Raw genomic sequence first — 10,939 nt, 5'->3', positions numbered from 1 at the left:
GCTAAATTCATTTCGGCCACCAGTTAGGAAGGCAGAAGCAACCAAGAAAGTCAGCGAAGCAAAACAAACTACTACTGGCTTCAAATGAGACTGCAGCCTCGAGAACCACCTATAGAACTCTCTCTCCCCCCCCCCCCCCAAGCCCCAACAATATAGACAAATGATAAAAATTTCACGAAACTAACACAAGCTTGTAAACAAGGTAGACCTTCCTCCCACACCAACTGCATTAATGGGGCAGAGTGAGGCAGCCCATGGTTATCAACAGCACCATTCCTTGTTCAAGTGTGATGGTAATGTGTGTAGGGTTGCCTCTGTTGTTCTGGCGGGTTTGGGGTTCGGCCCATTGTATTGTTGCTGTAATTACCGTAGTGTATTTACATGACCAGAGTTATGCTCGTGGTGTCCCACCCTCACGGTACTCTTTGTCATATACTGCTTTGAACCTACCGACTCTTTTTGGCCTCCCACCTTCTCACTTAGGTTGTTCCAACCGTCTGCCTCTCTGAAAAAGAAAACTTTCAAATATTTTTTTAGCGCCTTTGTTTCCTCAGCTTGAATCTGTGTCCTCTTGTTCTTGAAGTTGCTGGTTTCGGGAAATCCTCTTTGCCAATTTGGTCGATTTCTGTTATTATTTTGTAAGTGGTGATAATATCTCCTCTGTCTTCTATCTTCTAGGTTTGGCATGGTTAATGCCTCTAGTCTCTCCTCATAACTCTTGGTTTTCTGTTTTAGAAGCCATTTTGTAGCATGCCATTGCACCTTTTCCAGTTTATTTATGGGCTTCTTGATATTTGGGCACCATACAACTGCTGCATATTCCAATTTTGATCTCACAAGTCATAAAAAGTTTCTTTCGTATTTCACCATTTATATAATTAAAAGCAAGCCTGAAGTTAGAAAGCGACACATAGGCTCCTCTCACAATGTTATTTTTGTTCCTTTGGTGACAACAATGCAAAGATCGTTTGCATTGTTGCGGAGTTCTATAGGCCGTTCTTGAGGCTGTGTTTTCGTTTGAAGCCAGGAGTGGTTTGTTTTGTTTTGCTGACCTGGGTGCCTTCCTCAATGGTAGCAGATATGAATAAATTAACCAAACATCAATCATAAATGCCACTGCTTTCTGGGCCTATGTAAAGGGGCCAGGTTCTGGCTCATGGTCCCCGATAGGCCACTAGAATAGTGATTGATGGGACATAGTAGTATATCACACTATTAGAGATAGTAGCTTCAGGGAGCTTGTGGGGCTTGTCCAGAAATTGTAGTTTCACTACATTCAACACAGGTTTTATATATTTTATATATATATATATATATATATATATTATATATATATATATATATAATATATATATATATATATATATATATATATATATATAATATATATATATATATATATAATATTATAATATATATATATATTATATAATATATATATAATATAATATATATTATAATATAATATAAATGCATGCTATGCATAATACAATTGCTTATAATGCACTTACAGTATATCAAGTATGGAACGCAGTCACAAGAGCCACCTACACGTCCTTCTGGTGTTGTCCTTCCTCCGTCAATTAATGTTTCTCCAAGCACACCTGCTCCAGGAACGACAACATCTGTAGTGACTGCTGCAGTAACTCCAGTAGGGGTTCCCCCTCCACCAGTTGTCTCCACTGTTGTGTCATCAGTGGCCAAAACAATTACTGCTACAACCACCACCACTACCACTGCTGCAATTACCAAACCACAGGCAATGCCTAATAATTCAAGTGCAGTTGGGTCTGGCAAAGTAAGTAAAGTTTTTATTTACAATTAAATTTGTGTTGTATTAATGAACGGAGAAACCTTGAAAATATTTAATCTATTTTTTATCAGTTGATGAGGAGAAAGGGACAAACGTGGAAACAAGCAGTGCTTACATGTGTGTATGCCATCTTAAACTAGTTTTGATAAGGTTTTTGTCATATTTGTGTAATTTTTTAGACATAATCTCTTCCACCCAATTTTAATTAAATTTTATGAGGGCACAGCAGTGCAGTGTTTTGTTCGCTGCTTGTGTACACATGCAGGTTTGCACATGTTTTGTGTATGCACTTGAATTAATGAATTGGCTAAATAAATTTCCTGCAAATTCAAAGTTAATCTACTATTTTTTTAATGTTTGTTAATATATGAAATCTTAATTTTAATGATGCGTTATCTAGAAAACAATTTTGATTCTTTGAGATAATTATTCGATAAATACCTTACAAAATGAATCGAATTAAACAAATCAAATTTGATGGTAACTTCAGCAGCAACCAACTATTACTACTACCAACATCGAGACGCTTCTTGTTGCCACGGAGAAGGAAGAGAAAATCACTCCACCCCCTGAGCACATGCAAGACAAGGTTGCCTTCATCTTCAATAATCTTGCACAGGTTAACCTGCCACAAAAAGTAAGTGTATAACCCTTAATTTATACTAGAGTAGAGCTTCATTTATACTTGAACCAGTTTTGGGGGAAAGCTCACTCTGAAAGTAATCAGGAAGAAAAAATCATCTGTTAACGTGAAGATTAATTTGTACAGTACAGTGCTTATAATTTGGCACTTAAATTATGTTGCTTTTTGGAATAGTATTAAGAGATTGGTAGCACTTTGAATATATTGCAAAAGAGGGAGATTACACAAAGTAATGGTAATAACATAAGTTGTATACTCAATTATTTGTTTATATAATGTTCAAAAGTACATGAATGGACTGTGGTTGCCATTAGTATTGTAAATGTAAACCATAAATATTCCTTAACAAGTTTATAGCACAACATTATGCTCTGTGTGTAAGTTATTTATATTTAGGGAATCTTGGCCTCGGCTTGAGTATAAGAGAGGAAAGAAAGCCCTTAATTAGTGCCAAGTGAAGCACTTGATTATTTATGCTTCACTGCTACATATTCTTGAAAGATAGAAGTGTATTAAAAAAGTGTATTGACTAGATATTTTGGAAGAAATGCATATTATACTTTTTTCCATCCTTACAGTGTGAAGAGTTGCGTGAAGTGGTTGGGGAGGAATATTGGCTATGGGTGGCACAGTATTTAGTGATGAAGCGAGCATCCATTGAGAACAACTTTCACACACTTTATTCTTTATTTTTGGACCAGATGAAAATGAACAATGTAAATGCCATGGTTTGTCGGGAGACCCTCAGGAATATCAAGGTGAGAAAGTTAGCTTTCAACCATGATTCATATTCTTGAAGTTAAACAAATGTGATACACTTCAAATTTAGAGTAAAATATTTTAATGCTTTTGAATCATTGCATAATAGAAGCATTAATTTCTTTTTGTTCAGGTGCTTCTGAGGGCTGATAAATCGGCTGCCAATTATTCTGATAAGTCTCTCTTGAAAAACCTTGGCCATTGGTTGGGGATGCTCACTTTAGCCAAGAATAAACCCATTCTGCATACTGATATCGACATGAAGTCACTGCTTATAGAGTCTTACAACAAGGGATTACAGGTTGGTCTCTTTAAAACGTTTAATCGTTCATATATGTATTAAATAAATTGCTTGCTGCTTAGCATTAAACTAATCATAGTTGGTATTAGTAAAATATTATGTTTCTCCATGTTATTTCTAACTGTCAGTGTAACCTGCTAATATACAAAATAGCCATGGAATCGTGATACTATATTGAAAATTTGAGATTCGTAGTAAATGCAGGCATGTTAACAGATGTGGAGCTTTAGTTGACACTTTCGCTCACCGGGCGTGCAACCTCCCCACTACCCCAAGTGGGTTTGGGCGTTTCACGGGAGCACGCGGAAATTCTGAAAAGTGTGTACTCTTTTCAACTCGTCACCTCAATTTTTGTCCTACGATATTCAATTTGGTATCAATGTGTTCGCAATGGATTTCTCTAGTGGATGAAATGCATATAGGCTCCATAAGCCCGGCTTACCACCCACAGCAAACAGAGAAAGTGCGAGCGAGTGACCCAGGAGCGCTCAAGAGGGATAAAATGTTTACAGTCTTTTCACTTTGGTCACCTCAATTATCGTCCTAGGTCTTTCATTTTGGTATCAATGGGTTCGCAATAGAATTCCCAACAGGACTATATGCATATAATTTAAAAAAACGGCAGCGATCTCCACCGGCCGATGTGATAAAAACAGGCCGCGGTTACAAGAAAGAGAGCGCTGTGCCACCCCAAGGCGCCTCTCATTATGAAAAGTGTATATTCTTTTAAACTTTGTCATCGCAATTCTCATCCTAAGTTTTTCAATTTGGTATCAATGTGTTCGCAATAGAATTCTCTACAGGACGAAATGAATATAAATCCCAAAAGCCCAGGAAGAAAGTGAGAGCGTCTTACCCGGGAGTGGGCAAGAGCTCTCTCTTCACTTCACTCTCTTCACTTTGGACATCTCAATTCTCATTCTAGGTCTTTCATTTTGGTATCATTGTGTTCGCAATAAAATTTCCTACAGGCGTATATGCAAATATTAAGTCCAAGAGCCCAGCAAACAGAAAGTGACGGAACATTACCCCCGTGAGCGCTAATAAAGAGCAATAAAATGGGTATTCTGTTTTCAACTTTGTTACCTCAATTCTGGTCCTAGGACTTTCATTTTGGTATCAATGTATTTGCAATGAAATTCCCTACAAGAGTATATGCATATAATGTCCAAAGCCACAGCAAGACTTTCCCGAAAATGCCGCTACTGTTGCCGCACGGAGGACTCAATGCCGAATCCTTGCCGGACTTGCCCCTGTTTTACGGACGACTCGGCATTGAGTCGTCGCCGGGCGAAAGTGTTATTAACACTTTCGGCTGGCGACGACTGTTTCATTATGTGAAAATTTTGTAGATTATATACACTACAATGCTTCCAAACATATCCTGTGCTAGTTGCAAGGATTTATATTGATTGATAAATTACCACTGTGGCATGGTTTGATTTCTTGTTGGGTAGATCAGAATCATGATGGGTTTACCAACTCATCCCAATATATTTTGATCTTCAAAAAGAAGATACATTTTTTGTTGTTTGGGTTTTAACAAAATATTGAATTAACAGTATATATTTTGTGACATTGTCTCATTGTGTTTGTGCTTTTTTGTTTGTCATAGGAGATGCAGTATGTGATTCCTTTTGTGGCTAAGGTGATGGAATCTTGTGCCAAGAGCAGAGTGTTTAAACCACCTAACCCATGGACCATGGCAATCATGAATGTCTTGGCTGAACTTCACAAAGAACCAGAAATGAAGCTGCATCTGAAGTTCGAGATTGAGGTTCTGTGTAACAAATTGGAGATAAATCTGGAAGTAAGTACTGTCTTGTTTTGTTGATTTGGTAGAATGCCAGTAATGTTAAATATGTTGTAACTACATTTTTTCATTCTTCTGTTGATTAAGCAGAGTGTAAAATCAAAAAAGTTAAAATGAAGACTTAAGAAACATTTTTTAAAATATATTAAAGGAATTGAAGCCTGCTAATGTGTTGAATGACCGAGACCGGATTGCCCGCCTTAAACCTCAGCTGTCACAGCCAGGAGGATCTAAGCGAGCAGAGTCGACTCCTCTCTTTCCTGCTCTGCAAAGTTTTCCCTCTACACCATTTATGCGTAAGTCAACAATGTTTGGAAGTTAACACAAAATGAGCAAGTTCAGTACTGGGTGGAAGTAGTTCATTGAAGTTGAATGGTTGTGTGAACTTACAGATGTAATACTTCACACTAAGTTGATGAAGTGGCCTGCTGTTTACCTGTGATACCATTGTGGGAAGTATAATGGAATGTTTTATGTCAGAATATCTTTAACCATCTTTTCCTACAGTAGTTTTGCCACCCTCTCGTGACTCGTGGTTCCCTGCCCCATTAATGTGGAGAAACTGGGTAAAGGAGTTAATAAGTAATGTTTTTATAATCTTTCAGCCTTCTTTTCTAATAGTCATCTGTAAAGAAAATTTTAGGGTGCCTGTGATGGAAAGAATAGTTGTAGTAGTGGTGTACATTTAAAGATTATTATGCAGTTTCATAGCCAAAGAAATCACATTAATGTGATGTATCACATCATGGGGCAATGTGTGTACAGTGCCCCTAGAGGATTCACTTCAATCCCAGGTTGCATTACTTTTACCATGTCGTGGTCAAGGCATTTGCTTGGGAGTACCCAGAGCATAGGTTCAAATCCTCCTCATTGCTCTCACTGATTTTCTCTTGCAGTTTCATTCCCAGATTACTTACTTCATTTGTGGTTTTGTGTGACCTAAATTGTATTCTTTAAAACTAGTACAGACAGTCCCCAGATTTGTACAGTATTGGAATATGCAGACTCAGTGGTATGTGGGTAAGCACTTCTATACACAGTTCTTTAAGTATTGAGGTGAATGTTAGTGGTATGGATTAATAAAATGTCCTGACAGAAAACAAGGTCACGGCAGTTTCACAAACTGCAATTGAAGGTACATTACCAGTTCCTACTGGTATATCTAGTTCCATAGGACTTTGTATTTATTGACAGTTGTGCATGTTTGAGTGTAATTCTTAGTATAATAATATTTACAAATTAATATATTTTCATTAGTAATTACATTTGTAAAGAAAAATCATAATACAGTATTTAACTGGGAGGTACTCTGTTGAATTATATGTATTTGTCCTTACTAAATAAAGTGTACAGAGAATTCAGTGCACATCAAGAAAGTTGGGTGGGGTAATAGTTCATCTTTCGCTATAATAATACATTGTATCGTATGTGATGGCATAAGGGGCAGGCATCTACTTAATGACTAACCTAACGGGATGTATAGATAGATAGTTTCAAAATAACAAATTGAGGTTTATTGATTGGTTAAAAAAGTTTAACTGCTTGCATGTTAGCAACTATTACAAAATTTAATTCATTAAGTTTAAATGTAATAATCTCAATTACATAATATGCTTTGTCACAAGGATTAAATACTGTTCATTTCTTTTATTATTTCTTCCTTTCCCTTCTTTGCATAGCAAAGACAAGCTGGTCGCAAGCTGTGCCAACGGGTGCTGTCGTTGATACAACTGGTGTAACTGTTCAGAGTGCGTCTGTTGGTGCCACACCTACACCCCCAACAGTTCTGCCTCCACATCCCTCCACCACACCCACACCTATCCAAGCTCAACAGCAACCTGCCTCAGAGCCACGTTTTATTTATTCAGATATTAATGTAACGACTCTCAGGGGTCTGGATCCTCACATATCTGTCTCTGTACCTCAGGTAAGTAGACAATTAGATTAAGACATCTTAAGGTGCTAAATAGTCTTCCAGGCTCTGTCATCTTTCAATAATTATTTACTTAAGGTAAATGTTTTAGCACTTGAAAGTTTATAAAACCAAAGTTCTCTGCTTGGTGTACTGTCAACTTAAGCTTGTAGAAAGTATTTTTTGTATAAACAAGACTAAAAGGAAAATGGAAGATATTTTCAAGTATGGGAAATAAATCTGTAAAAATTAGAAATATATTTAATGCAGGGGGAAATATAGCAGTAGTGAAAATAAAGTAGGTCACATATAGAAATTATAGTGTGATTAACCACATGAAGATGTGTTTCTGGGATGGTAAAACCATTCAACTGCTTCCTTGTAGTAGGTCAGTGAATAATGTGGTCAGCTGGTTTGACTAAATTAATAGCTAAATTACTTTGCTTGATTTGTCCTGCATTTTCCCTTTTATTTTCCAATTTCTGCATGCGTGCTGAGGAAATCATCCTCTCCGTATTGTTTTTTGGTAGAAGCAAGCAGCAAATGTAGCATTTAATAGATAGGTAAGGAAGCACGTAAATGTCTGTGCAAATGATTCACGTGTTTTTTGAGAGATTTTCAACCGTTGTAGGAATATGAAATATCTGCATTCAATTCTGAGGTTGCCCTTTCTTTGGAATCGGTAGTTTTCAATAGGATACGCTGTTATATTTATTAATTTATTTGCTTAATATTTTAAAAGTATATAAAAATGTCTTTGCATGGTGTGTGTAACCATATAACAGCTGGCTAAAAACTAAATGTTTAACATGATTTACAAATTAGTTGTAATTTTGGTATTGCAGGTTTGTGGTATTGCAACCAATGCACAGGTAAAACAGTTAGTTCGCCATGCTGTAGACTTGGCCGTCCAAGAAATTGTTACTGCAGTAATGGAACGTAGTATCAAGATTGCCATCACTACTGCAGAGCACATCATTAAGAAGGACTTTGCATTAGACCCAGATGAATCTCGAATGCGTGCTGCCACACATCATATGGTTCGAAACCTTACTGCAGCAATGGCAATGATTACTTGCCGAGATTATCTGGCCACCAATATTACCAAAAACATCAAGCAGGGAATGTTGCAAGCATTTTCCAGGGTATGTGTTATAACCTTTCTGTACATTCTTCTCATGGGCACACAAGTATATTTGATATTGATTTTGTATGGCAGGGATTAAATACTTCTCCCTGGTATTCATTTCCTCGTTTTCCTTCTTAGTACAGAATAATAAAATATAGTACCCTCATTTATTCGTATGTTATATTAAAGGACCATAACATTTTCTTGTAAACCTATTACCAGATTCTCATTTCTTTAATATTTACCTATTTGCAAACCATTTAAACCCAACAAACCATAAATTAACCATTTTATATAATGAGAGAGTAGTGCAAAGGAGAAAAATGGTTGAGGCACTTCAGAGGGTTATGAGAGCTGCCTTACTGTAGATAAGATGATAGGTTTTGTGACAGTATATAGTGTCCATCCCTGACCAAAATGACTGAAATACAGATTTAGACCATTAAGATGGCCTAGCGATATATGTATGGTCAGATGTCATATTGCATGGATATGTTTCTGGTAGTCAATGAACTGATACATTGATAGGTTTATTCACTTGGAGCCAAAATAATGTACATTCTTTGAACCCATATTGGTGTATACTGGCAGCAGATTTTCATTTGTGTGTGTCTAATTGAATATGACTGCATATTCTTTATTGATTATTTTCTTATTTAGGACTTCTATCCCTCTGACTAGTGCTCTTGCATCTTGGTTTAATTGGAAGAGGATTTTTCCAAATGTCATCGAGTTCGAGGTGAAGAAAAATAATTAACTGTAGAATATATTACTTATTATAAATTTACAAACGTTTCAAACCTACATGGGTTCATTCTCAAGCGAAAGGAGAGTGCTAGACGTAGTGGATTTTTTACCATTAACCACCAGACTACACAGAGTGCCTTGTGGCACTCTTTGATTTTTTTTTTTTTTTTTTTTTTTTTTTTATCACTGTTTGAAATGAAAATGATTAAGTTTGACCTTAACAATTGCACTATGACGTTTTTGTCGAAGCCAGGTGCGCAGTGCAGAGGTTAAGGTGGTCAGGTGCATAAAAAAAAAGGTGAGGAGTACATTGTAAAGGAAGGATAGGGCATAAATGTGAGAAGGATAGGGGACATGGATAGATGAAGAATATACAAAGAATTAATCAGGGTGTAAGTGGGTGTGGCATGTTGAGCAGTGTCTTCTATGTTGGCATCTTCATGTTCCAGTCTAGTTCCTTACTCTTGTGGTGAGTAACATGAAGAGCTCCATAATTTGGGTATTTATGGTGGGTTGTTCTATTTTTAAGTGCATTGCTTGAAGAATTTGTAATCTTCTTCTTATCTTGGGTTTTATCTATTACACAAGTGTTTTCATTCAACATGTCTCTTGTTAGGGTGATGTCAATTAGCTTATCTCCTGTGATTTTTAGGGGCACCTGATTGAAGAATACAGGTCAAACGCCTCGTCAGCTTGGTCGACGTCATACCTATGCACAGTGACACCTCGGCTTACAAATGCCCCTATTACAAACTTTCCGGGTTACGAGCCCAATTTCTTCGTAGAATGTGAATTAGTTTACAAGCTTTGCTTCAGGTAACGTAGTTTGTTGATACACGTATGGGCGACCTAGCTCGTAGTTCCTAGTGGCACAGTCGATCACGCTTCAGTTTACCAGGCCCTCCTGCTTAGTAATGATTGCGCATGAATTCTTTGTAAAGAATTTCATTATTTTTATGTTAAATAAACAAAAAAAAAATCATTATATATCATGCCATGGATTCCAAGAAAGTCAGTGGTAAAGTTCAACCTAAGAAAACACATGTTTTGGATGACCACAGAGGAAAAACGAGAGATCATTCGTGAACATGAAATTGGTACACGGGTTATTGAATTAGCTAGGCAGTACAACAAATCTGTCAACGATATGCACTGTAATTGCTAAGAAAAAAAAGACATCGAGTGCTAAAGTGGCAAAAAGGGCATATCAACAATCATGAAACAAGAACACAAACACTTGAATAGAAAAGTTGTTATTAATTTGGATACACACCAAGGTGTTAGCAGGTGATAGGATTTCAGAGGCCATCATTTGTGAAAAACACAAGGCTATTGCATGAAGACCTTAAGAAAACTCCTGGAACAAGTGATGCAGATACAAGAGACCTTAAGGCGAGTAGGTAGAAAGAGCAGGCTTGAGAAATTTAGAAAAAGAAGTAGTATTCACAGTGTTGAGAGTTGGTGGAGGAACACAGCGAAGAACTAACCACCGAAGAAATCCTAGCCCTTCACAAGGAGCCGCAACAAGAGGCAGCCAAGGAAATTTCTTCAGGGGAGGAGGAGGCGGCAGTACAGAATGTTCCTTCCTCAACAATTAAGAAGTGGTGTAGACTATGGGAAGAAATGCAAACTTTTGTTGAAACAACTTGCCCAGAGGAAGTTGTAGTAGGCCACTGCCTTAACCTTTTTACTACACTGATGATGCCACACTACAGACAAGTGTTGCAATGTAGGAGAAAAAAAATCTATGGAAAGGTTTTTTAGTGAGAAAAACAGGCAGTGAGCTAGAAGCAGGTCCTAGTGGTATGCAGGCAAAACATGC

The 10,939-nt window shown here is 37.1% G+C and overlaps 1 protein-coding gene across 1 annotated transcript in view; it reads left to right on the top strand.

Annotated features, from left to right (window-relative positions):
- Not1 (CCR4-NOT transcription complex subunit 1) overlaps window positions 1-10,939 on the top strand; it is a 126,867-nt gene that overhangs the window by 75,573 nt on the left and 40,355 nt on the right. Inside the window, 2 exon segments of the mRNA XM_069305801.1 lie at window positions 7,097-7,256; window positions 8,087-8,386. Of these exon segments, the coding sequence (XP_069161902.1) occupies window positions 7,097-7,256; window positions 8,087-8,386 (460 nt within the window).

This window comes from Procambarus clarkii, chromosome 56, assembly GCF_040958095.1.
Source record: "Procambarus clarkii isolate CNS0578487 chromosome 56, FALCON_Pclarkii_2.0, whole genome shotgun sequence".
In the NCBI taxonomy this organism is placed as follows: domain Eukaryota; kingdom Metazoa; phylum Arthropoda; class Malacostraca; order Decapoda; family Cambaridae; genus Procambarus; species Procambarus clarkii.
Note: the sequence above shows the minus strand (reverse complement) of the source record. Positions and strands in the feature narration are given on the sequence as shown.